This window comes from Grampus griseus, assembly GCF_964374135.1.
Source record: "Grampus griseus genome assembly, chromosome: 1".
NCBI classification, from domain to species: domain Eukaryota; kingdom Metazoa; phylum Chordata; class Mammalia; order Artiodactyla; family Delphinidae; genus Grampus; species Grampus griseus.
Window position 1 is genome coordinate 145,309,526 of NC_139017.1, and position 26,130 is coordinate 145,335,655.

At 53.8% G+C, this 26,130-nt stretch overlaps 3 protein-coding genes across 4 annotated transcripts; 2 read left to right on the plus strand and 1 right to left on the minus strand.

Annotated features, from left to right (window-relative positions):
- Nucleotides 1-1,049: 1,049 nt before the first annotated feature.
- Nucleotides 1,050-10,249, plus strand: POMGNT1 (protein O-linked mannose N-acetylglucosaminyltransferase 1 (beta 1,2-)). Of its 2 annotated transcripts, none has more exons than XM_082661926.1 (22): nucleotides 1,050-1,155; nucleotides 1,630-1,799; nucleotides 2,406-2,520; nucleotides 2,656-2,774; nucleotides 3,456-3,521; nucleotides 3,612-3,725; nucleotides 4,506-4,653; nucleotides 4,816-4,914; nucleotides 5,071-5,198; nucleotides 5,543-5,613; nucleotides 5,843-5,918; nucleotides 6,114-6,197; nucleotides 6,287-6,328; nucleotides 6,538-6,596; nucleotides 6,913-6,985; nucleotides 7,068-7,196; nucleotides 7,281-7,406; nucleotides 8,332-8,396; nucleotides 8,572-8,616; nucleotides 8,983-9,118; nucleotides 9,366-9,475; nucleotides 9,575-10,249. In XM_082661926.1, exons 2-22 carry the CDS (start codon nucleotides 1,680-1,682, stop codon nucleotides 9,660-9,662), a joined length of 2,013 nt encoding a protein of 670 aa, XP_082518052.1. In that variant the 5' UTR covers nucleotides 1,050-1,155; nucleotides 1,630-1,679; the 3' UTR covers nucleotides 9,663-10,249. The 2 variants fall into 2 exon arrangements, with proteins under 2 accessions (XP_082518052.1, XP_082518053.1); XM_082661927.1 differs by having other exon boundaries at nucleotides 4,506-4,623.
- A 2,595-nt stretch (nucleotides 10,250-12,844) lies between these two features.
- TSPAN1 (tetraspanin 1) lies at nucleotides 12,845-16,624 on the minus strand (the record flags this gene model as incomplete). Its single annotated transcript, XM_082672552.1, has 7 exons — nucleotides 12,845-12,892; nucleotides 13,080-13,163; nucleotides 13,263-13,418; nucleotides 13,498-13,596; nucleotides 13,696-13,770; nucleotides 13,983-14,189; nucleotides 16,568-16,624. 7 exons carry the CDS (start codon nucleotides 16,622-16,624, stop codon nucleotides 12,845-12,847), a joined length of 726 nt encoding a protein of 241 aa, XP_082528678.1.
- Nucleotides 16,625-18,052: 1,428 nt separating this feature from the next.
- P3R3URF (PIK3R3 upstream open reading frame) lies at nucleotides 18,053-20,744 on the plus strand (the record flags this gene model as incomplete). Its single annotated transcript, XM_082668839.1, is given in 4 exon segments — nucleotides 18,053-18,117; nucleotides 20,168-20,246; nucleotides 20,250-20,415; nucleotides 20,701-20,744. Coding segments are annotated over 4 exon segments (354 nt in total).
- Between the last annotated feature and the right edge of the window lie 5,386 nt (nucleotides 20,745-26,130).

Below are 26,130 nucleotides of genomic sequence, written 5' to 3' on the forward strand. Positions count from 1 at the left end.
ATCCCACCATTTCAGGAAGCAGATGGAATATGGAGAGCTCAAAAAAAATCTAACCTATCTTCTGGCTTCTTCTGTCTCCCTTTCATCTGTTATCCACAAAACAGTAAATGTTCTCTTAAATTGGATTATGTTGCTTCCCTGCCTAAAACTGTGCCATGGCTACCCACTCACTTCAAATAAGCATCACCGTCACCTAGAAACTTTTTCGAAATGCAGTATTCTGCTCTGCCCCAGACTCCTGAATCAAAAACTCTAAGAATGGGGCCCAGCAATCTGTTTTAACAAGTCCTCCAAGTGATTCTGATGCAAGCTAAAGTTTGAGAACCACTGTGTTAAGCTAAGTGCTTCACATGTGTTAAACTCTATAAGTGTTATTATTGTCAGTATAGTGAGGGGTTAAGAGTGGAATCTGGAGCCAGGCTGCCTGGGTTTGAATTCTAGCTTTACCAACTTCATGATATTGGGCCTCATTTTCTTTGTCTAAAAGATTGGGATAGTAACAGTACCTACCTCATGGAGTTGTTGTGGAATTAAATTAGTTAATATAGTAAGATGCTTACTTAGAACAGTGACTGCCATGGAGTGTCATATGAGGTCATACTCATTTCACAGAGAAGGGAACCTGGGCTGAGACGTGAAGTGACTTGTCCAAGGTCTAGGTGGGTGGTAGAACCAGGTTTTCAATTCCCCCGTAGTCTGCAGTGGCCTCGCATGCTCTAGACCTGGGTGCAGGCTTGCCCAAGCAAAGGGAGGGGTATCTGGGTCCGAGGCCTGTAGCCCCTCTGACCCTGGCGTGCCCTGCGGTCTACTCCAAGGCTCTAGGACTCCGACCCCAATCGGGTTTGCCACCACGCAGTGTTGGGAGCGGGGAAGCTGCTCTCCCCCAGCCGCCCACCCGGCCAGCCAGCTGCAAGGCAGCCGAGGCACCGAGCACTACCGCTACTCGCTGGGGGAAGACACCAGCCGCCGCCCTAAGCGCCTCCCGCCGCCCTCTCACCCCGCGGCGGCGGCGGCGGCGGCGGCGGAAGCGGGGAGGCGGGCCGCCCGGGCCGGGGCGGGGCCGCGAGCGGCATGGAGGAGGCGGAGGCCGCGGAGCGCCGGGCCGAGCAGTGCGGGCCCGAGTGGGGCCCGAGCGGGGCCCGGGCCCCCTGAGCCGTGAGTGTCTCTGGGCGGGGGTCCGGGAGGGGTGGCATGGCCGGGGCGGGTCCCCGAGTGCTGGGGCGGCCCAAGGCGCGGGAGGAGAAGAGCAGGGCCAGACAGGAGGGGGCGAGGGCGGAAGGGGGTGGAGAATGGCGGGGGGGGGGGGGTCGCTGCCCTTCGCTCACCCTAGGACTAGGAAGGCCTGGGGCTTGGTTCTTTTAGGGACTGATGAGCCTTGAGAGCTGATTATTTGGCCTCCAGCATTGGGACAATGGGCAGTCCTGTCAGTTTCCCCAGCCCCAGGAGAGTTTCCAGGTGATCTGACCCCTCTGAAGGTTTCCTTTCCAGAGAAGTTGAGCCACTTTTCCCAGGTCACACAGCATGGATGCTGCAAGGATGAGTTACTGGGGGGTCCTCCTTCATCTCCCCAAGAAAGCATCAGACTTTGGGAGGAAAACTTTACCCCACATGACCCTCTGGTCTCCTCAGATTCCTGAAGGCATGGGTTGGCCAGGACAGTGGTGACCCCCCAATCCGGCATGGACGACTGGAAGCCCAGCCCCCTCATCAAGCCCTTTGGGGCTCGGAAAAAGCGGAGCTGGTATCTTACCTGGAAGTATAAACTGACCAACCAGCGGGCCCTGCGGAGATTCTGTCAGGTATAGAGGTGTCCCATACCTCCCAGGGGCTCCCTCCCAGCTTTACCCCAGCCTAGACTATGGGTACTGGAACCTACCTTGGCTGCCCCCACCCTGGAAAGAGGGTGGGAAACCTCTTTGTCTCATGTCCCTACCAGGTAGTGGGTTGGGTCCAGAGTTCTGGAATCAGAACCCAAGTACAACCTCCTAGGCTTCTGACAAACCTGAAGTTGGATCAGGAAGGCTTTGCCCAGGACCCACACCTGTCAGGCAGTCAGGGCTAGGACCCAGGTCTTCTGATCCCCAGCATGGTTCTCTGGGACTGGCTCCATCTCTAGGAACTAATTGTGGAGGAACCAAGGGAATCAAGGCTCAAATGGAAGAATACAGGAGTTCTGGGTAGGGAGCGCCCTGATGAAGGGGAAAGGGTCAGGGGAGGGTCCCTGAAGGAGGTGGTCGTGAAACTGAACCCAGGTCTGGGGGAGTAGAGCTGGTCAGACAGAGGGAAGAGAGGCAAAACCCAGGTTCTCCCTGTGTCATCACTTCAGCCAGAGCCCTCCTTTCAGCAAGACGTGCAGTGATCTTTAGGGGGTGCCCCTCTTTAGTTGTCCCCACCCCTCCCCTCAGACAGGAGCTGTGCTTTTCCTACTGGTGACCGTCATTGTCAACATCAAGTTGATCCTGGACACGCGGAGAGCAATCAGCGAGGCCAATGAAGACCCGGAGCCAGAAAAAGACTATGGTAGGACCAGACTGAGGATGGGATTGGTGGTGGAGGGGGCGTCCCCTGGGATCCTGTGGCTGAAATGATGGGCAGAGCCCAAGGGGTGAGACAGTGCTGGAGGGACTATCTCCATGACCTGTCACACACCCACAGATGAGGCCTTGGGCCGACTGGAGTCCCCACGGCGCAGAGGCAGTGGTCCCCGACGGGTGCTGGATGTGGAGGTATACTCAAGCCGCAGCAAAGTGTACGTAGCAGTGGACGGCACTACGGTGAGTGGGCTGGTGTCTAGTGTACGGTCACTGCATTCTACTTACGGTGTGGTCTGCTGGCTCTGGGTCCACTGCCTGAGTGGGAACTGCAGCTCTGCCAGTTTCTAGCTGTGTGACTTCGGAGGCCTCAGTTCCTCATCTGTAGACTGGGACTAATGATTTCTGCTTGTCAGGATTAAATGTAAGGTATGTGAAATGTATTATATGTAGTGGGATATTATCAAAAGGGATCAGTAGTGTTAGTAGGCAGTTAATTCAGTGATTTATTTATTTCGTGGTCCCATTTATTTATTTATTTCCTGGTCCCTTCTTTGGCTTCGGTCTTGTCCTGGACGCTGGGAACCTGGAGGTAGTCAGCCCTGGCCCTACTTTGAGGGGTCCATCTGTGAGACGGTGATACCTCCAGCATGAGGCTGAGATAGTCAAGGGCTCTAAGAGTCGTGAAAGCTGGCGGGGGGTCGGGAGGTGTTGTAGAAAGATGGGATCTCTTTTGATGGGGGTGCTATGGAGGCTTCCTGGAAGAGATGGCCTTCAGGCTGGGTTGGAAGAGAACTGTGTGAACAGAAGCAGAGGAAGGAGGGGAGGTTTTGTTTCATGCAGCTGTTTTTTTTAAGTGCCCTAAGACAGAGAGACCTCAAATGCCAGAGTGAAGAGTTTGACCTTGTCTCTGCTACCCTGTAGGTGCTGGAGGATGAGGCCCGGGAGCAGGGCCGGGGCATCCATGTCATCGTCCTCAACCAGGCCACGGTGAGGTTCTAGGGGTAGGGGACCTAGAGGGCCAAAGCTGAGCCCTCCTTGCTGGTGACACTAACTCATGAGAGGTGTGTCTCCTGCCAGGGCCATGTGATGGCAAAGCGGGTGTTTGACACGTACTCGCCTCATGAGGATGAGGCCATGGTGCTGTTCCTCAACATGGTGGCACCTGGCCGAGTGCTCATCTGCACCGTCAAGGTCAGTGACTCTGCCTTGGCCCCATTCCCAACACGCCTAGCTCCAGCCCTGCTCATGGCCCTGGGTTCTGTGCCCCTAATATGGCATAGTGGCAAGAGCCTCTGGAGGAAGGTGACCAGGTTCCAATCCTATCCTTGTCAATGGAGAGCAAGACAGAGTCCCTACCCTTATGGAGCTTACACCAATAGGGCAAGAGCAACAAAAAGCAGCCAAATAAATCTACCATGTCAGGAAAAGATAACTTGTATGAAGAAGAAAATTAAGCAAGGGAGACAGGGTGATGGGGGTGCATTTTAGAAAGGGGAGGCCTCTGTAAGGACAAGACATGTGCACAGAAAGCTGGAGGAAGTGAGGAGTGAACCATGTGAATATCTGGAGGAAGAGCATTCTAGATAGAAAGAATGGCAAGTGCAAAGGCCCTGAATTCGTAAGGTGCTTGGTGTGGAACAGCCGGGCTGCCAGTGGAGCTGGAGTAGAATAAGGGAGGGGAGGAGAAGGGTGATGAGAAGAGGGCAAGGAGGTAGCAGGGGACAGAGGTGCAGACTGTGTGGGATCATGTTAAGGACTAATTAGCCTAGTGACCTTGGGTGATTCTCAGAATCTGTCTAAGCCTTTAATTATCTGTGAAATGATAGAAACCACAAAGGGTTGTTGTGATAGTTTAATGAGCTAATTTAAGTAAAAGGTTTTACATGGTGCTTGACATGTAGTTAGTGTTCCCTGATGCTAGGTCTGCTGGAGCTGTGCCAGTCAGGCTGACCACCTTTTCTGGTCTCCCAGGATGAGGGCTCCTTCCACCTCAAGGACACAGCCAAGGCTCTGCTGAGGAGCCTAGGCAGCCAGGCCGGCCCTGCCCTGGGCTGGAGGGACACCTGGGCCTTCGTGGGACGAAAAGGAGGTGCCAGGACCGTAGGCCATCCGCCCTGTAGTATGAAGGGGCTGAGAGGAGCAGAACTCCAGGAGATGGGGTGGGCTGGGGGCAAATAGGAGTCGGTGGTGGTAGGCTGGATGAAAGTGGGCCGGGAGATGGGAAGAAGCTCCAGAACTGCAGCCTGGGCCCCCATTGCCCCTCATTTCTGCCCCCTGCCAGGTCCTGTCCTCGGGGAGAAACATTCTAAGTCACCTGCCCTCTCCTCCTGGGGGGATCCAGTCCTACTGAAGACAGATGTGCCGCTGAGCTCAGCTGAAGGTGGGGTTAGCGGGCGCTGGGCTCCAGGGCAGTGCCTGGGCTGGGGATAGGCATTTGGGTTCTCTTCACGGGGCTCTATTCTTGACTGGGTGCCTGGTGTTCTCCAAACCACACTGGCCTCATGCCCTCATCCTGTTGACCTCATCCCTCCCTCAGAAGCAGAGTGCCACTGGGCAGACACAGAGCTGAACCGTCGCCGCCACCGCTTCTGCAGCAAAGTCGAGGGCTATGGGAGTGTGTGCAGCTGCAAGGACCCCACACCCATCGAGTTCAGCCCTGACCCAGTGAGTGGGGCCTTGGGCAGCGAGGCCCGGACTCCTTCCCAGCTTGGCAAGGGGCCCCAGGAAAGGTCCAGGTTGGGCTTTCCCTGCCCCAGCCTGGGAGGGAACCGGGAGCTGAGGATTTATGCTGAGCTCTGAAAGACGGGGCGTCTTGGTTGTGGGGAAGGAGCAGGCCATGTGAGCGAAGGCCTAGAGTTGGAGTTGGGCTGAGTGTGTGGAGGGGCCAGGACAGGGAAGACCCTCTGCCTTTTCCCTTGCGTCTCCCTCTCCCTCAAGACTCTTCCCCGGGTGGGGATCCCAGTTTGAAGAGAGAGTGAGGCAAGAGCTGAACACTATTTCTCCCTCAGCTCCCAGACAACAAGGTCTTCAATGTGCCTGTGGCTGTCATTGCGGGGAACCGGCCCAATTACCTGTACCGGTGAGCCTGGGGGGGGGCTGTATCCAGCACTGAACAGGAGGGTGCTCAGTGGTGGGAACCCGAGGCTCATGTACCTGCAGGGGGAACTCTTGAGGTGGGCGGAATGGAAACAGATTCTAGGTGCATTCACCTTTGGGGGTGAACATGGAGAATCTGGGCCCATCTGTAAGCACAGGGGAGTCCTGATTTGGGGGGACAAAGAGGCCTAATCCAACCCTGGGCTCCCCAGGATGCTGCGCTCTCTACTCTCAGCCCAGGGGGTGTCTCCCCAGATGATAACAGTTTTCATCGATGGCTACTATGAGGTGAGTGGGGCTTGGGGGCTTTGGGCGGAGCAGAGCGCAGGGTTGCTGCTGCTGAGTAGCAGTGATCACAGAGGACTGGCAAGGGAGACAGCCCGGGCAAGGGCCATGAAATGTGCAGGGCTTGGCGTGTCAGAGCCTACAGGGGTGGGCAGGGGGCGGGTGGCTCACATGATGACCAGCGGCCATGCCCCTTAGGAGCCGATGGATGTGGTGGCGCTGTTTGGTCTGAGGGGCATCCAGCACACTCCCATCAGCATCAAGAACGCCCGTGTGTCTCAGGTACCGCCTAGGCAAGGATGGAAGGGGTGGACACCTGGCCCCACTGTCCACCCCAAAGCTCATGTGCCCTATTCCTACTCCCCACCCAGCACTACAAGGCCAGCCTCACTGCCACTTTCAACCTGTTTCCGGTGAGTAGTAAAGACAAAACTCTTGGACCTAGAGAGGGGAAACATGGGCATAAGTCTGGTCTTGTTATATAGCAAGCTCTTCCTCTCTCTGGGTCTCATCCTCCTGATGTGGAAAATGGGGGTAGTGCTGCCTGAGAAGTGGGATGGAGGTGGAAGAGACGGGATGAGAAAGTCCCCCTTGGGATCATGTTGTCCCCCACCCCCTACAGGAAGCCAAGTTTGCTGTGGTTCTGGAGGAGGACCTGGACATCGCTGTGGATTTTTTCAGGTGAGGGAAGTGTCCCTCCATGCAGCTCCAAGCTGCGTAGGGCCTCTGTGCATGAGTGGGTCTCCAGGGAGGAGGGCAATGAGGGGTCTTGGAAAGCTTTCCAGAGGAAGCAAGCTCCAAAGTGGGGAAAAATCCTGAGCAAAGGTGGGCTGGTGGGGGTTGGGGCTGGAGTAGAGAGTAGAAAGGATGAATGGAGACAGTGGGGCTCTGGGGGAAGGAGGCATGACTCCGGAGTCCCATCTCCAGTTCTTCCAGCATCACTGTGTGACTGGGTTTGTCCTTGCCCCTCCCTGAACCCCTGGACCCTGCCTCTCAGTTTCCTGAGCCAGTCCATCCACCTGCTGGAGGAGGACGACAGCCTGTACTGTATCTCTGCCTGGAATGACCAGGTAGGCTGAGTGGCCAGGGGTCAGCTGCGGAGTTGGTAGAGGCCCCGAGCTAATACCTCCCATCACGGCCCCCTGTCCCCAGGGGTACGAACACACAGCTGAGGACCCAGCACTGCTGTACCGCGTGGAGACCATGCCTGGGCTGGGATGGGTGCTCAGGAAGTCCTTGTACAAGGAGGAGCTTGAGCCCAAGTGGCCCACACCGGAAAAGGTACCCTGGCAGGGTAGGGTGAGTGGGCTGAAGTCCCCTACCAGCTTGGAACCTCGTAACTCTCAGAGTCTTCCATGCCCCCAGCTCTGGGACTGGGATATGTGGATGCGGATGCCGGAGCAACGCCGAGGCCGAGAGTGCATCATCCCTGACATTTCCCGATCCTACCACTTTGGCATCGTTGGCCTCAACATGAATGGCTACTTCCATGTGAGTGGGAGGCAGGGGTGTTGGGGCATAGGGCACAGTGTGGTAAAAGGGGCAAGAACATGGACTCGAGCGACCCCAGCTCTGCCACTCACTAGCCATGTAGCCTTAGGGAAATTACTTACCTTCTTTTGCCTCAGTTTCTTTATTTGTGAAATGAGGATAAAAATACTCCTACCTCATAGGGTTGTGAGGTTATGAGGTTTAAATGAGTTAATATGTATAATATGTTTTGGACTGTAAACATTATATAAGGATTAGCTGGTATTATTTTTATCATTACTATTTTTAGCACTAGACTGTGGGTGTGGGGAGCATATTTCGGCTGCCACGCACTCGTCCAGCCCAGCAAACTCTGCCCTCTCCTGTCCTTGCAAGTGCTGAGGCCTAAGCCTCAGCCTGAAGTGAACAGAGAGGGCCCCAGGTCCCCACCCCTTCATCGCTGTGTCCAAAGGGCCACTCCCCAGTTATAGCCAGGGAGGCCTTGAGACAACCCAGTGTAAAGAATGGAGAGTTTCCAGCTTGGAACCTCCTAGAAGCCAGAAGGGCCTTCAGAGGCTGATTACTACAAGACCCCCACTCATCTCCGAGAGGGACGGGGAGTGACCTCATGTCCTTCACCCTTAGTACCTTAGTCATAGCAGTTTTCTCCCTCCCAGTCCAGCCTGTCCCTTTGCAGGGGCCGTTCCTGGCTTCTGTGGCCCTAGAACAGCAGGCCCAGGGAGAGCCACTGGGGACAAGGACTAGCTCAGGGGTCAGTAGCATGAGATGCCAGTATGAGCATGAGCTCTCTGGCAATGGTGGAGCCAGAGGGACCTTTATAGATCTAGGACTTCATTTGTGGGCCTCGTGGATGTGTGGTGGGTCAGCAGGCAGGTGTGGGCCAGACAGTGTAATGCCCTGATTTTCACCTTCACGTCCGTTCCAGGAGGCCTACTTCAAGAAGCACAAGTTCAACACGGTTCCAGGTGTCCAGCTGAGGAACGTGGACAGGTGGGGGCTGGGGACGGCCCAGGGGAGGATATTTAGGGGCCTTGATAACCAGTGCCTGACAGGCCCTACTAGCCCTGCGGTCTGTGTGTTTACCCCAGCCCTGCTTCCCCCCAATCTCCATGTCATCCCTTGAGGGGCTACTCCCTCCCCTGACCCATTTCTCCCTCTCCTTTAGTCTGAAGAAAGAAGCGTATGAAGTGGAAGTTCACAGGCTGCTCAGGTATGGCCTAGGGCAGTGGGGTATATGAGGCAGGGGGTAAGGAGAAGTCAATACTGGGAGTCTTGGTCCCATAATTTGTGGGGCCCACTGCAAAATGAAAACCAGGCTCCCTTGTTCAAACATTATTAAGTGGGACTTCCCTGGCAGTCCAGTGGTTAAGACTCCACACTCCCAATGCAGGGGGCATGGGTTTTATCCCTGGTTGGGGAACTAAGATCTCATGTGCCGTGACCAAAAAATGCCAAAAAACAACAAATGTTAAGAATTCCAAGATGGCAGCAGTAGAGCATTAAAAGCACAGGGCCTGTGTGACACACTCATGAGGTAGGCCCTGTCTTGGCCTTTCTCCCCCACTCCCTGCTACAGTGAAGCTGAGGTTCTGGACCACAGCAAGAACCCTTGTGAAGACTCTTTCCTGCCAGACACGGAGGGCCACACCTATGTGGCCTTTATCCGAATGGAGAAGGATGATGACTTCACCACCTGGACCCAGCTTGCCAAGGTGCCTCAATACCACACCTACCCCAGGAATACCCCTCCCCAAGATACAAGGAGCCTTTCTGGAATCTTCCACCTCAGAACCTTCTCTTCATACTCTCAGAGCCTCTCTTCTAAGCCCCTTTACAAATCCATATTCTTGAAGATGCTACCTCTTGCAAACTGAGGAGGCTGCTGAGGAGAGGGGGTTGGCCAAGGGCCCTCCCCACAGCTCTCCGACTCTTGCCTTTGCCCCACCCCACCCCCACCAGTGCCTCCATATCTGGGACCTGGATGTACGTGGCAACCACCGGGGCCTGTGGAGATTGTTTCGGAAGAGGAACCACTTTCTGGTGGTGGGGGTCCCAGCCTCCCCCTACTCGTGAGTGACTCTATTCTGTCCTTGGAAATGGAAGACTAGTGGGGTTAGGGGACGTAGCTAATGACCTCCTCCCTATTCGTTTTTCTGTTATCTTCCCAGAATGAAGAAGCCACCATCAATCACCCCAATTTTCTTGGAGCCACCCCCAAAGGAGGAGGGAGCCCCAGGAGCTGCAGAACAGACATGAGACCTCCTCCAGGACCCTGCAGGGCTGGGTACTGTGTACCCCCAGGCAGGCTAGCCCTTCACCCAATCCTGTAGGATTTTGTAGACACTCTCAGGGGCTGGGGCTGGTTTGTTTTTAACATGAGACTTAATTACTAACTCCCAGGGGAGGGTTCCCCTGCTCCAACATCCCTGTTCCTGAGTTGGAGGTCTATTTATTTACTTCCTTGTCGGGAAAGGGCAGGATAGTACCTGGGAATCTTTGGGATCCCTGGGCAGCTGATCCTGCCCTTTGTATACTCCCTCCTCCCAGGCCTGGCTCAGAATCTAACCTATTTATTGACTGTCCTGAGGGCCTTGGAAACCGGCGGAAGCCTGTAGGGCCTTGATTTTTTTTTTTGGACTGGGGTGCTGCCCTGAGGGTGGGGCAGGCTCTTACTCAGGAAACTGCTGTGCCCAACCCATGGACAGGCCCAGCAGGGGCCCACCTGCTGATGCAGACTCACTCAGAGACCCTCAGACACTGAACCAGGCCTCTTTCAGCCTCCTCTTTGTCCAGATTTCCAAAGCTGGATGAGGTGGTCATTGATTAAAAAAGGAGAAAAGCTCTGGGGATTGTCTTGTGACTGTGTGTGTGTGTGTGTGTGTGTGTGTATGTGTGAGAGAGACAGACACACACAGAGACAGAGAAAGAGAGAGAGATGGGTGGGAGAGAGGATGGTCATGATGGATGATGGGTTTTCTTTACTGTCCTCTACAGGTTTATCTTCCATTTGGGGCCATTTGGCCAGCAGGGGATGCCCAAGTCTCAAACTCCAATGTTTTTACCCTAGAACAACAGAGCCTGACCTTTGCCCCACCCTACTTGGGGCTGAGCTCAGAGCGGCCACCCTATACCCCATTCCCACTGTTTAATTAACCATCAAGCTGTTTTCTGCCTAGCTCGTGTCTGGGCCAGGGCACCTGTCCCCAAAAATGGAGCAAGAGAGAGCAAAAAGGGATACCTGGGGATGGGGGCGGGGGGTGGTGATAGAGAGCAGGTGAGTATAGTGGAGGTGGGAAGGAAGTGGATGAGACAGAGCTGAATGGGCATCATTCAGGAAGTGAGGACTGGGCTGCCGGTGGAGACATAGGAACAAGGATGTCTATGGTCCTTAGGGTACTTTGTATGCAGACTCCATATCTGGGCATTTTTCTGGAGAAAAGCCATCATTTTCATCAGATCACCCAACCAGTGATCCAAAGAAGTCGGGAAGATCTAAGTTGGTCACGCTAGCACCAGAAAATGGATGAGATTGTCCAGAGGAAGTGGTTGAGATAGCCCAAGGCACAGGGCATGACATTTAAGGAATCTGTGAAGGACTTAGGTTCAAGAGAGTAAGTGTAGGACACTTGGAGAAGGGGTCTGCCTGCAGAGCCCTTGCAAAGTGAGCCTCATGAGCTCCTTATATAGAGCCTTGGCCAGGGAGGCAGGAGCTGGCTGGAGCTCTGCCCTGTCACCAGCTCTCTGCCCTTGCCTCTCCAAGCGGTGCCTAGAGCCCCGCTCGGCGATGGCACGGGTGGTGTGTGGCTTCAGTGTTTGCTGGAGGTAGAGATAGCGCTTGAGGTGCCACAACAGCCAGGTTGAGGAACAATTAGCTCATAATGAGGTGGAGGAGGCACACCCAGGGCAGACAAATCCCTTGTAGCCTCTATACAGGTGCCTGGGGGTGGGGTAGTGTGAGAGGCATAGAAAGGTGGTAAAGGTGGGAGGGGGCTAAGTGCTCTACCTGCCCATCCTCCCAGCAGGCTGCTGATCTGGGCCTCACAGACCAGCTCTCAGGCACTGCACTGCACCGGCTAGGTCGCAGTTCCTTTTTGGATTCACGAGGGGTGATGGATCTGGGTTGCCCTAGTAAAACCTGGGAAGAGGAATCCAGGGCTCAGAGGCAAGCAAGGAGGACTGGTTTGCCAGGCTGGGCTTCGCCTGGTAGTAGACACCATATCCTCTGGCCACAGCCTCCCACCCTAGCGCTGTGTCTCCTGCAGCAGCAATCAGATCTATGTCTGGGACATTCTGGCCTAAAAGTAAATCATGTTCCCATGTCAGCCAGGATCCCACCCGGCTCTGGAGTCAGATGTCCTGGACCCACATCCAGGCTCAGCTCTTCATGGGAGGTTGTGGGCCTGGAACAAGTCACTTGGCCTTTCTAGGCCCAGTTTCTGGAACATGGGGGTGGTTAAGACTCGATAAGAGATCAAATCTATAGAGCCCTGGGCAACCAAGACCGAGAGTAGATGAAATTCTTTCTGAAATCCCCAAAGCAGGGACAGGTCGGGGGCTGTGCCTGCATGAGAAGGGTAGGCAGCTTGGGTCCCCTGATGGGGGCTTCCGGAGGGCTTCCCAGAGCCTAAAGAATGACCCTCTTCCATCGCCCTGGCAATATTTCGGCTCTCCCTGCCCCCACTTGGGCACAAGCTTTTTATTTTCATAGCTTTCCAGCCCAGTGCTCCTACCCAGGAGAGGGCAGTTTCAGGCCAAAGTCCTCCCACATTATAGGACTGCAGACTGGCCCAGCCCCTGCTTCCTCCCTCAGTGTCCTCTTGGCCATCCTTGCTAGACTCCCTCCCAGGCCTGGCATCCGAATGAAGGTGAGAAATAGCCACCCACCTCCGTGCTACTTCCATTCTGCTACATTTCTGGGAGCCTTCTGAGTCAATAGCCCCACAGGAATCTGAGGCCTGTTGAGGCATGATGGGTCCCTCTCCTGAAGGATACACGAAAAGAGTCCAAATGGAAACATTTTAATGGGTTTTTGAGTTCTGAAGTGCTTTCTACACATCTGCCTGGTGACTGCTGATTTTGCATATGCTCGTGTTGTCGGTGCAGTGCCTTTAATCCCCCCTGTGGAGTACTGGGATCACCAAGAGCACCCCACCCCCCTGGCCTGAGAGGATATCAAGGGTTTAAGAAACAGACTGGAGGAATGGGCAAGAGGATTGGCTACCTTAGAGGCTCTGAAATAGGTGGACCCCAACATCACCAATGGAAGGACAAGTCTGGCACAGGTTCAAGGGGGTGCTGCCTATTTGGCCCCAGGCCCACTCCAGCCCAAGTGACACTGTTAGATCCTGTCTCCACGCTGATCACTGCCTCTTGGCAGTGCTGGGGTGCCCCTTCCCAGTTCCTGTATGGCAGCAGCAGTGGCGGAGGCAGAAGCCAACTTATTTCAGATTGCAGTACAGATACATGGACACAATCATGGCAGCCAGCTGATGAGAAAGGAACAGGCAGAGAGGAAGAAACATGATCAGGGTCCTTAAGCTTTAGGCCCCTGGCCCCCAGACATTCGACATGAAGCTTTGTTAGAAGTCTGTCTCTTCCAGAAAGGCCTCAGACATGGATCAAGCAGCCCTGAGCCCATGGGGATATCCTGCCCCAACCTCCTCCCCTCCTTACCTCTAAGCCCCCAATTCCAGCTGCCACACCACCCACAGTAACTGCGTTGGTTCTGATGTCATACAGAAGCTGATTGAAGCAACCCTTGGAGGGGAGAGAGCATCTATAGTCAGCAGCTGCCCCCACTCACATTCAGCTCTCCGGGGCCATTAAAGCAGCCCAACCTCCCAGGCCAACCTGTACCTCTACTTTCTGGTTCTGGGCCTCGACACCAGTGCAGGGTTCCACAAATGTGCCATTGTCACGGTCAAAGCAACAGTATGGGGGAAAGACGTTGTTCTCTTTTACATAGGGAGAGTCCTCAAAATCTGTGTAGTTGGTGAAGCCACAGCACTTGAGCTGAAGAGGAGGAGAAGAGATGGTCAGTGGGGCCTTGCTTATTTCTCCTCACCCCAAAATCTCCCCCAGCCCACCTTACCCCTTCCATGGTGGAGTTCCACACTTGGGTGAAGTCTTTTTGGGAACCGTACTCTTTCTTGATGGTGGGCACTACCATCAACGTCAGGAAGTTCTCAGCCTGGGTGGGGAAAGTCAGTGTTTAGGGCCTGGTAGGGAGGGTGGCCATTCGCAGTGCTTTGCCCAGTTGTCCCCCCCTTGCCCCATCCCCGCTCCTCACCATTGTGGTGTACACCAAGGCAACCACAGCAGCTGCAACCTCAGCAATGAAGATGATGAGGACGATGAAGAAGAACTGAGTGGAGAACAGGGATCTTGAGTTTTAGGGAGAGACAGTCCCTCATGCATTCCTTGCCCTAACCCACCCCCACATGAAAACAAGTCAGGGGCCCCACTGGCTGAGGCCCCTGGAGTCCAGAGCAGGGCTTGGGGATCCCCAGGGCCTGGTGTCAAGGGTGAGGGACCCTGGGTCTCGGTTACGGGCCTGTGGAGCTGGGTTTGACACACCATCATGAGGGCACACTTGTTCTCAGTCTGAGCACCATAGCAGCCCAGGAAACCAAGAGTGAGGAGCACAGCGCCAGCTGCGATGAGGAAGTAGCCCACGTTGACAAACTGCATGGCACTGGATGATAGTGGCCCGAAGATCTTCATGAAGGATGTTCCGTCGACTGACACCCAGATGCCCACTGCCAACAGGGCCACACCACACAGCTGGAGACAGAGAGGCAGGCCTTGAAACAGTGCCGTCAAGCAGCTCCCTACCACGCAACTGAGTGAGGGAGATGGGAGACGAGAAACTTCCCCCTTTATTGACTATGGAGTGTAAAAACTCATCCTGTAGGGAGGAAAAACATCCTTTAGAGCCAGAAAGATGGGAGCTGGAACATCCATAGCCAGCGCCAGGCTGCACACCTAGGCAGATATAAATGGGATCAGGGATTCCAGAAATAGCTGAAGGGTGGGGGGAGGGGCAAGGCTTTCCCTCTCTGTTGCCAGGGTCATGCCACATAGCTAGGGGTGAAAAAAGTAGGTGAACATCCCCCCCAGCAGCTTCCCCCTCCCCCCCACCCCCCTCTCCATCCCCCCCTCCAGGTGCCTGGAACGACTGTCCTCTGATAGGTGGAAAGAGGGGGGTGGGAGCCTTGAGCAGTCTCCACAGTCACCATAGCAACAGAGGCATGGCTGAGGTTTACACCTGCTCCCAACATTGGAGAGGGCGGTGGTGAGAAGGGATACCCACCCCAAGGCCCCATTTGGCTCCCCTCCAGAACCAGCCTAGACTTCTCCTTGCCACCCAAGTGGAAACTGAGGCACCAGAGAGGAAGTACAGCCAGAGCTCTTAGGGGCTCTCTGGCTCAACCCCCAGCTCAGAGGGAATCCTGAAGCCTAGACTGGGGAGGAGGGCACTGCCCAGTTCCCACAGCTTAGAGCAAAGCCTTGCTGATCCAGAGCTTCAGTGGATAAATCAGCCTGACACTGCCTAGGTAGGTGTCCAGTCCCTACTTCCCGGCTATGGAAACTGAGGCTAGAACCAGGAGTGAGGTGGCAGATGGTGGGTGGATCCCAGGCATGTTTGCCCAAGGACAGAAAGATGGGGTTTTAGCCTACAGGGTCAAATTTCAAGGAGTCTGAGGCCTGCCCTGCCCAGTCTGGCGAGGCAAGGGCAACAGAAGCAGAAACCAAACCAGATTTGCCTTTAACCCCCTCGGGCCAGAGCCCCTGCTCTCCAAATCCCTTCAGTCCTGTTCCCTTCTTCAGATACATGGATAAAGTCTAGTTCCCTGAAACCAGAGGAAGCCCAAGGCACAGACCACATCGGAGTCAGAGTTTACTCCCCCCCAGCCCAATTCTTCCAAATTCACCTATACTTCATGTCTCCATTTCCTCCCCTTTCACGCACCCTAACCCACTCTCATGTGGCGCCAAGGTCTCTGGTGACATGTGCTTAGTCATGGGTGGATCCTCTTTGACCTCCCTGATACCTCGCTCGCCCTCCTGGTTTGCTTCCTGCTGCTCTTTCTTCATTTGCTTCCTGGTGGCCATTTCCCTGTTTATCCCTTGTAAGCTGAGTTTCCTGGAGTTCACTCTCCCTGAGTGGTTTCACCCCTCCCATGGCTTCAACAATCACCTATGGGCACATGACTTTCAAATATCCTGAGCTGCAACCCCACTGGGTACACAGCTGCCTGTGAGATATCCCCCAGGTTGTTCTTGCCAGAGACGTGGTCATCATCTCCAAGATGATGTCTCCCTTGCCCCTTCTTCCATCCCTTAGCCACCATCCAAGGGCTTTGTCCTTTGTCCATTTTGTCCATTTCTGCCCATCTCTAGGGTTCATGCCTCATTGCTCAGCTTCCTCAAACATGCCCTATATAATCTGTTCCTGGTTTTCTGAACAATATTTGATTTCATTGCCTTTGGGCCTTTCTGCATGCTTTACCAACCCCCTCACTCAGTGCAAATTCCTAGCCTCAGCTATTTCCTCCTAGAAGTCTTCTCTGACCAGGCAGGGTTCAAGCCCCTCCTATGGACCCCTGTGCTAAGACCACGTATACTATGTCAAAACTGTCTGCCTATCTGACCGGCTGGACCTGAGATCCCCAAGGGCAGAGAAAGGGCTTGCTTACCTGTCACCCCAGCACTCAGCACAGGGTCTTAGGCAATGTGTTTGTTGAATGAATAAGGGCTGCTTGCAGCTGACACTCTGCTCCGATGTCTCTGGGCCTTCTGTGCTTTTGCTTCCCCATCATACAGAGGCCACTGAATTTCCTTCCACACGAGGTGACCTTGGGCAAACCCCTTCCCCTCACTGGGGCCCCAGCCTGTTAGCCTACTCTGCCCTGCTGTAAGCCTGCCTGAGCTGAAGCTTCCTGGAAGGGAGAGGATGCCCCTAACCTTCTCCACCCCAACTGTGTGGCAGCCAGGCTGCTACTGGGACCAGGACTCAGCATTTGGGAAGACTTCTGCACCTCCTCAACTTGCAGGAAGAATCTGGGCATAGCAGTCTCCTCTTCCCCAGTTCGGGCTCTGCTCAGGTTAAGACCTACTCCTATAGGGAACCCCAAAGAGCCCATAACCCCCACACTTACAAAGATGAGCATATTGAAGAGGATCATCATGGTCTTAATGAAGTTGAAGCACTGCATGGTGGCTCCTGGGAGGCAGATGTGTGTGTTAGGACCTTGCTCCCTGCCCCCACCCCCAACCTGGGCTGACACACCAGACTCCAGCATCCTGGACTCACATAATCACCAAGCTTTTCCTGCATCTGGACTCTGACACCTCAGGACTTTTCCCAATTGCCATCCTGACGCTCCTATCCCTCTGTACTGCCCAGGCCCTCTACCAACACCTGGCACTCTGAAATCCTAACATCCCAGGTTCCTCTACTGGCACCCCAAGCCTGACTCCCACGCTACAGGGTCACTCCATGCCCTTCCCTGGCACCTGTGTATCCTGGGCTTTCCACTCCCCCCGAAACCAATCCTAGACTCTTCCAAGACCCTCCCCATGGCCCTTCCAACTCCCCAAACCTGTTTCCAGATTGATTTCACTTCACGGGATAGTCTCTATCCTATGCCATCACCTGTTCAGGGTTCTTGGTAGTGAGTTCTGAAAGAGGGATCTGCTGAGGCTCCAGAGGGAACTGCAGCTCCGGGGAACTGCCACTGAGTGGGCAGGCGGGGAGACGGAGCTGGCTCTCACACAGCACTGCTCACCTGTGGGCGGGGCAGGTGCTTTAAAGGCCTCCTTCTGCCCGCCCGCCTACCCCACACGCAGCCCGTCCGCCTCCTCCAGCGCCTGCTGCCCCCCTGCTGCCTGGCGCTCTGTCCTCACAGCCCCAGCCGCCTCGGGGCTCCTCCTGGCAACGCCAGCCATGGGCAACGCCCCTCCTGACCTGAAGGAGAGAGAGGTCTGGGGGTGGGGCAAGTGGCCTCCTAGAACTGTGTGCCCTCCACCACGGCAGCGCACAGGCGCTTCCTACCCTGCACCTGCTGATACTGTCGTACACACCCTGCATGCTCGAGGCACGCACATCTGCCCAAGCTGTATATTCAGACACACACACACAAACACCTCCTAGTGCTCTCGAATGCACACTCACACACGCACACACACACTCTGAACTGTGTGGACTGACTCCCAGCAACAATCAACAGAGCAACATCTGAAGTACGTACTGAAACACTCTCTCTCTCTCTCTCTCTCTCTCTCTCTCTCTCTCTCTCTCTCTCTCACACACACACACACACACACACACACACACTCACGCAGGCATGCCCACACATGCTTTCAAGGCAACGGCCAAGGCTTGGAGTTTTCTGCCCCCTCCTCTGAGTGGCAAACGACTCCTAATCTTCTAGTCTTTTTCTCTCCACAAAACTTCAACCCCACACCATTGTAAAGCAATTATACTCCAACAAAGATGTTTAAAAAACCCAAAAACATTCAACCCATCTTTCTCCTCCCCTGAGTCTTTCCTCCTCACTCTTCTCCCTCCCCACCCTTTCTCTCTCCTCAGTCCTCTCAGCACTCTGCATACACCCCTTCCATTCCTGCCAGCAGGGGGCACCATGGTCACACAAAAGCACTGCCCCCATTCCTCCCCCGACCCCTCCCCACCAAGTTCTACAGCTCGGTAATCCCCATCATCGTCAATCCTTCTGGGGCTGCTGGTCCTGGAGGTCGAGGTGCTGGGAAAGTTCTGGCTTTTAAGTCACTCAGACCAAGTGCTTGAATCCTGGTTCTGTTGCTTATTAGCTGTGTGACCCAAGGGGCATTTCTTAGACTTGGGTTTAAGCCTCTGTTTCCTGGTCTGTATAACAGAGTAGTTATGGGGTTTTCAAGTGGGATTTAAAATGAGATTTTTCTTCCCATTCTGGGACATAAGGGAATGACCACAGAGTGAAAAGTTCAGCATAAGGAGAGTCACAGCCAGAGGGGGTGTGGGATGGAAGATTTTAAAATTTGTTTTGTTTTTATAATGGGAGGAGGCAGTTGAAGAGACAGGAGAGAGAGGAAGGCTGTTAACACTAACATTTGTACATATCATGTTTTAAATGCATCACTTATATAGTAAGTCTTTTTTCTCCTTTCACAACAATCTTATGAGATAAGACTCTCTTTTCGTCTGCTTTTTAAATATGGGGAAAGAGAGGCACAGAAGGTTAAGTGCACATTTCTGAATGAATGAATGCTTGCAGAATAGCAGGAGTTAAACGTCTGGGCTTTGGGCCTCGGCCATCCCAGATTTGAATCCCTGCCTGCCTCTAATTGTGTGAGCCTAACTGAGCCTCAGTTTCCTTGTACAGTTGATCCTCATTATTCATGGATGCCATATCTGTGAATTTACCCACTCACTAAAAATGATTTAAAACTCCAAACCAATACTCACAGCACTTTTGTGGTCATTCATGGACATGCGCAGAGCTGCAAAAAATTTGAGTTGTCTACCATGCTGAGGTTGAACAAGGGGACGCTCTGCCTTCTTGTTTCAGCTCTCACAATGTAAACAAGTGTTCTTTTTGCGGCCTATTTAGTGTCTGTCATGTTTTTTGCATTTTTGTGCTTTTTGTTGGTGACTTTGCTATTAAAGACTCCCTCCAGCGTAGTGCTGAAGTGCTCTCTAGTGTTCCGAAGTGCAAGAAGGCTGTGATATGCCTTATGAAGAAAATACATGTGTTAGATAAACTTCATTCAGGCAAACGTTGGCCATTTGTTGGCTGTGAGTTCAATGTTATTGACGTCAATATATTTTAAATGAAGTGGCTTTAACAGAAACACAAATAAACTAGGTTATTGTTCAGTTGAAAAATGTTGTGACCAGAGGTTAGTATGAATCTAATCCTGTATTCCTCCTGGGAGCATTGGCTCAATATTTGCTAATACAGTGTTTGTGGTGACTTTATTAGGGCTAACTACCACGAATAACAAGAATCGACTGTATATGAAATAGGAATAATGACAGAATCTCCTTGTAGGGTTGTTGTGGGATTAGATGAGATTATGTTTGTAAAGGACTTGGCACTGTGTTTGGCACACAGTAAGTACTCAATAAACATTGTTAATGTGGATGAGTGAGAAAATGAGGGAGGAATTTTTTTACTCAGAGTTCCTTTTTTCCAAGGGGCCAAGCTGAGGTTTTCTGGCTCTTTGGCTGGACCCATGGAGAGAACTGTGAGGGAGCCTGGCCCCTAAGGGAGGGGCTGGGGATCAGGACCTGTAATAAACAGCATTACTCTTACATAGACTCTGTATGTCATCGAGGCCTCAGCTGCCCTGGCCAGTAGCACCATCAGGCACATGACAGAAGTTCCCTGCGCCCATGGGGCCTTCTCAGCTTGTCTGTGCCCCTTGGCCCCAGGGCTTGTTATATATTTATTTATTTATTATTTATTTTTGGCTGTGTTGTGTCTTCGTTGCTGCGCGTGCGCTTTCTCTAGTTGTGGCGAGTGGGGGCCACTCTCCGTTGCAGTGTGCGGGCCTCTCACTGCGGTGGCCTCTCCTGCTGCGGAGCTCGGGCTCTAGGCACACGGGTTCCAGCAGCTGTGGCACATGGGCTCAGTAGTTGTGGCTCACAGGCTCTAGGCACGTGGGCTTCAGTAGTTGTGGCACACGGGCCCAGCTGCTCTGCGGCATGTGGGATCCTCCCCAACCAGGGCTTGAACCCGTGTCCCCTGCATTGGCAGGCGGACTGCCAACCACTGCGCCACCAGGGAAGCCCGGCCCCGGGGCGTAATTTCCCCCTACCAGAGGCCAGGTATGGGCTGACCTCGGCTCCGGTTTCCCAGGATGTTTAAGTGTAGCCGCAGAAGGTACCGGCAGAAATCCCAAGGCCCAGCTGCCACCACTGCAGCCACCAATCTTGCCACCATGGCCACGGATATCAACAACACCCACACTGCCACCACCAGGGTGTGGATCCTTCCACTGCAAGGTTAGCCGAGGGCCCTGAGCCAGGGTGGGGGGTGAGAAAAACGGGGCCACTCAAGTTTTCCCCACATTAGCCCTGTGCAGGCACTGTGGGGGACACACCTTCTGTGAATTATCACCCCAAAGGTATAGTGGGGTCTTGATGGCAGGCATCCCTCAGGCTGAGAGCCTTAACGGAGGATGTATTGGCTGGAAGTGGAGGGCCTGGGGAAACAGGAGAATCGAGGAGCAGTGGAGCTTCCAGAACTTCTGCCTTCCTCACACTCTTCCCTCTCCTTCCTCTCCTCAGTACTCAGACACCTTTGTCAACGTGGCAGCTTTCTGATCCTCTAGAAATGCCCAGAAACTAGTCCAGAAGCTTGGCTGGCTCCGGACCTGCATCTCCTAAGGGCCACGGGTGGTAAACAGCAGACAAATAACAATCCTTTCTGCTCCAACTCTTTACCCCACTCCAAGGTGTTTCCAGCTGACTATGTAGGGTATAAGGGCAGGGTTGGGACTGAATGCTCCCAGGGATAGGCTTCAGCGACAGCAGCAGGCCTCAGAGTAAGACAGTGGAAGGACAGAACAAGGTCAGCAACACACACCGTCTTTGGCCTCAGCTTTTGATCTGGCCTACGAGGTGGGGGAACTTCCTGCCTTGCACTCCCATCTGCACAGGGAAAAGGATCTCCGGAAACATCTTGGAAGGTATAAGAAGCCAGATCCTTGGAGAGGGAGGTAGAGGCACAGATCAGAAAAGGATAGCATGAAAGACAGATTTCACTGCTCCAGTGTAAACCATGAGTGCCTGAGCAAGAGGTGTATGTGGCTCTGTGTGCCTCTTATGGTCAGCGTTTGTGACACCAAGAGAATGGGGATCTAAGCAGACATGTGGCTGAACATGCCTTTGCAAAGAATGTGCCTCTATTGCCAGCTGTGTGTGTCAAGGTGTGTTTGTGAGCATATGAGCGGGTCGGAGAGAGCGGCATCATCTCCATGAAGAGGAATGAAGGTCAGGAGGCGGGTGCGGGCGGCCGGAAGGAGGAGAGTGTCAGCTTCTGAGCGGAGTGTACCATCTTCAGCCCCACAGCCATTCTCTGAGGTTGGTATTTTCCAGGACTAACAGCTTAGCTGGGGTGTTTGAGGGTGGGGTGAGACTGAGTTAGAGTCCAGAAAGTGGGACTCAGGCCTGGGGATTTTCCACTTGGATTTCCGCATGTGCGCCCATGTGTCATCGGGTGTAACTGAGTTTACGTGGGGTGTGTCTCTATGGAGTTGTGTCTCAGTGGCAGGAAACATTGTGAGGGACTGTGTCTCTAAGGTGTCACTTTATGCACAAGTTAGTGTGTGTCCCAATGTCCTGAGGTCTGGCTCCAGTTCCAGGGCTCCCTTCCTTGAGGGTTGGGGGTGGGAGTGAACACTGAGACCTTTGGCCTGGCCCCCTGGGAAGCCTGTGAGGAGAAAATGAATTCTGTCTGCTTTCATCCACTCCAAGGCTTGCCAGAGACTGGGACCCTGAGAGGAGGAGAGGGGGCAGAGAATTCACTGACACATCATGCCCAGACAGCACTGGCGGAGGATGAGGCTTCTCAGGGTTTAGGGGGAAGGTGCTGAACCACAGTCAGAGCTGGAAGCTAGCTAGGCTAGTGCCCAAGGCCCACAGGGGGGCCCACACATATAAAGACACATGACAGGAACACATGCAGACATGTAAATACAACTGGACTCACAGATACACAATGCAACAAATTCACGCATGCATACAAGTACATGCCTATAAACATATGTGCACTGACACAAATGCATATAAACCTCTCCACGTGACGCATGTAACAACACATACACGTGCCTACAAATGAGCACACACACACACATGCGTGCTCCTAGACGCAGCACACAAGCGTATAGACACTTGCAATCACACTCATGCAAACCCAGGTACACACACACATACATGCAAACACACTCACCAGACTTCCCTGCCCCTGCGGCCCTGGGACCCAGAAGAGCCTCCCTCCCCTATATGAGTGTATGTGTGTGTTTGTGTGCAAGCGCATGCATGCATGCATGCCCACATTTGTGTCTGTGTGTATCTGGGTCTGTGAGAGTGTCTGTGCATTTGTGTGTGTGTGTGTGTGAGTGAGCAGGGTGCTGAGCTGTGGGAACCCGATGACATCAGCTCTTCTGGCTATTTTTAGCTCCCTCTGCAATGATGGCTACTTCACTGCCCCTCCCCCTCCCAGGTTCCCATCTCTCCTCCCCCTTCAGGCTCCCAGCGGCAGCCGCAGCCAGTGGGCACCCACCACCCCAGTCTAAGTGACCCCCCGGTTGACCGAATACAGTTCATTCTCCCTCACCCCAGCCATAGCTCCCTGGAAGCTGAGAACACCGGGCTCCCAGGCCAGAGGAGGAGGCTTGGGCAGTCTGGCAGCCCAGAGAAGGGGCCTGGGTTAGGTGAGCTGACCTGGCCGGTCTCCAGCCCCTAGGGCGCCTCTCCTTCTGCTTTTCAATCTGAAACTGTGTCTTGGTCAGTAGTGCCTGCTGTGTGCCAGGGAGGATGCCAAATTCTGGGGACAGAGCAGTGAGCATGACAGTGGGCGTTCTTCCTGGCTGGAGTTATGGCTCGGTGGGAGACAGACATGAAACAGAGCACACAGGCACCGCACTGGACCGTGGGGAGGGCTCTGAAAATTGGTAACGAGGGGATTTAGTCTGGGATGATGGTCTCTGTCTCTCACAGAGGTGACCTGAGGGAACCAGAGGGGCACTCCCTTTACCTTGCACCTCGCACCCCAACAACCACACCTCCACAATCCCGCAGAGTACTGCTTCCTTGTCACACCCCACTCTCTGCTCCCAGCACTGCAGCAGCCCACCATCCAAGTGGTGGCCCACTGCTATTTGTGTCTCTCTTTTCTTTGGAGCTTCCCCACAATCGATCCCCAGGAAGCAGTCCAGTGTTTCCCATCTATAGATGAGAAAACTGAGGACCAGAGAGGGGTAGTGCTGGACCACATCCCTCAATGCCTAGAGAGCAGCCCAGACGAGATGGCAGGCAGGTGGAGGAGGAAGTGGTGGTGGCACCGGTGTAGAAGGGGCAGGGATGAGGTCAGGAGGTGGGAGAGGGGAGGACCGCAGCCTGAGGGGCTCGTGCCTGGAGGACGGCTTCCTGCTCTACCCAGCCAGGGCAACTGCTGGAAAATCGGGTTTGGCAGCTTCAGCTAAGCCGCAGGGCTGGAGGAGTGGTCCAGACCACACCTGGGAGGTGGCCTGGAGGTGGGCCCATCCTCTAGCATGGAGTCTGGCCAAATGGTCTCATCGCGGGAGCATTTTATAATACTGGGGCCCTTTGGAGTATGTGGACAATAGCTCTGGGCTGAAGTCAGGAGCCCAGAGTTTCAGTCATTGTTTTGCCCCAGACCCCAGTGTGATCCTTAGAAAGTCCTGCCCCCTTTCTTGACCTCAGTGGGCCCTTCCGGGAAGGAGCTCTAGAGGATCGGTTTCACCACCCCCAACTCCTGCCCTCCGTGTTTTCCTGGGAGTCTGACTTAGGCACAGGAACACAAAGCCAGTGGGTAGGGGCTGACCAGACAGCCTCTAGGGCGCCAGGCTGGAGGTCCCTTGTCACCAATGGATCAATGGCCGGAAGCCCAGCTCCAGCCCCACAATGCAATACCGGTCACCCCACCCTTACCAGTGCCCTCACCCCCACCCCCACTTCCGGCCTCTGTTCCTTCCTCACCTTCAGGGAAAGCTGCAGGGCTCCCTAGGGAATCTCCCATATCTCCTCCACTGGCTCCCTGCCCTGTGCTTAACCCTCCCCCTCTGCCCATTTGGCCAGGCCAGTCTCCCAGTCAACTTTCTTTTCCTGGACCCGCAGGCAGTCCAGGGAGTAAAGGAAGCTGGGTGGGAGGGCTGTAAAGGAGGCTGCTTTTCCTGCTACCCTCAGATACTGAAGCCTAAATAAGGGGCTTTGGGGAGGCAGGTGGACTGAATGCATGGGCGTAAGACTGGGCTGCCCTGGGCATATCCCACCCCGGGCAGCCCCAGGGGAGGTAGGAGTGCTACCCTTCACCTATCCAGCCATCTTTTTCCTCTGCCTTCAGTGAATTCATAGAAAAGAGCCTAGAGCTGAGACTTGCATTCTCTGGAGAACAAACACAGAAATCCAGGCCAAGTGAATCCTGACTGTTGTCCCCATGTCAATGACAAATTCATGAAACACAAAAATCATAAAATTCTGGGTGCATAGAATCCACAGTCGCAGAATCTTAGCATCACAGAATTCTAGCGTGGTGCAATCTGAGCTACAGAATCCTAGAAATACAGAATCCTAGCGTGGTGCAATCTGAGTTACAGAATCTTAGCATCACAGAATTCCAGTGTGGTGCAATCTGAGCTACAGAATCTTAGAAATACAGAATTCTGGCATCACCGAGTCCCAGATGACAAGGGTAGCATAACCTTGAGAAGAAAGTCTTGAGAAGTCAATTAGTAAAGGGTGGATGGCTAAACCAGGGGATTCCCCACTGGGGATGCGCACAGGAGTTCTCACATGAACGGGAAGGAGGAGGCAGAGCCTGGGACACATGAGCTTGGGTGAGGTAACACACCTGCAGTAAACCAGACAGAAGACAGACCTCTTTCATAAGGACACATTCCTGGTTCCTGAGGATGAGGGGAGTGGAGTGGCAGTGAGGAGAGAAGGGGAACTATATAAACAAATAAAGTGTAACCTGAAGAAAAATTCATCAGGTAGCACAATACACTGGCCCTAATGCGTCCAACTTCCACAGGATTGGGGGTAACATCAGCCCAGGACATTTTCAAAGGTTAGTAGGTTAGTAAGACTCTTTATCACATTAGAATGGTGACCCATGGCTGGCTTTTTTTTTTTTTTTTGGTCAGAAAGGTACCAAACAGAAAAAAGTCTATATACTACACTTTTCTTGGGGCTGCTGGCAGGAGCAGCCTTTCTCCGAAGGGATGCTGAACCTGGAGCAACATGGTGTACACCAAAGCCAGCTTGTGGGGTGAGGTTCAGAGCCCCCAGCAAGGCCCTGGTAGGGGGCCTTGTGGAGGGCATCTGTCTGGGGTGGTGTCTGTTGGGGGCGGGCATCTCTATGGAAGGAGCCAAGTTTGAAGCAGCACTTTGTATGGGGACTCTTGTCTGATTATGGGGTTGGTTACTCAGTAAACAACAGGGATATTTACTTAGTATTTCTGGGAAACTACTGCAAACTCAGGAACCCAGAAGGAGCAGCTCCAGAGAAAGGCAAATTCCAGGACCTGCTGCGCATGGGAAATGGGGCAATGTCAGTTGGAGATCCTCTTGCTCGGCTGCCTGTCCTTGGATTCAGCTCAAAACCTCAGCCTCGACCTCTAACCACACCCCCATTTGCCTCCTTCTCCCTGCCTGCCTTCTGTTCTACCTACCTATACCTGCTGTGTGACCTTTGGCAAATGCTGTTCCCTCTCTCGGCCCCAAACCTCCTTTGCTTTTTTTTGAAGTCTATAATTGGGTCCTAAGTGAAGCTTTTAGTACTTTATAGTGCCGCTTTTGTCCAGATCAGTTTCAACTTCAGATATCTACATTCTCAGCTTCCAGAGAAAGTGTCTGGAAGCGTCAGGGGAGAATGCAGGGAATAGGGAATAGAAATAATGCTCACATTTGACATGCTATATGTGTCACTGCCCATGATGAGTGTTTTTATGAATCTTATACAATGCCCGCAAC

Coding starts and splice junctions, on each gene's coding strand:
- POMGNT1 (XM_082661926.1), top strand. CDS start 1,680: ATGGACGACTGGAAGCCCAGCCCCCTCATCAAGCCCTTTGGGGCTCGG. Junction 2,775..3,455: donor TAGCAGTGGACGGCACTACG/GTGAGTGGGCTG, acceptor GCTACCCTGTAG/GTGCTGGAGGATGAGGCCCG. Junction 4,915..5,070: donor GCCGCTGAGCTCAGCTGAAG/GTGGGGTTAGCG, acceptor TCCCTCCCTCAG/AAGCAGAGTGCCACTGGGCA.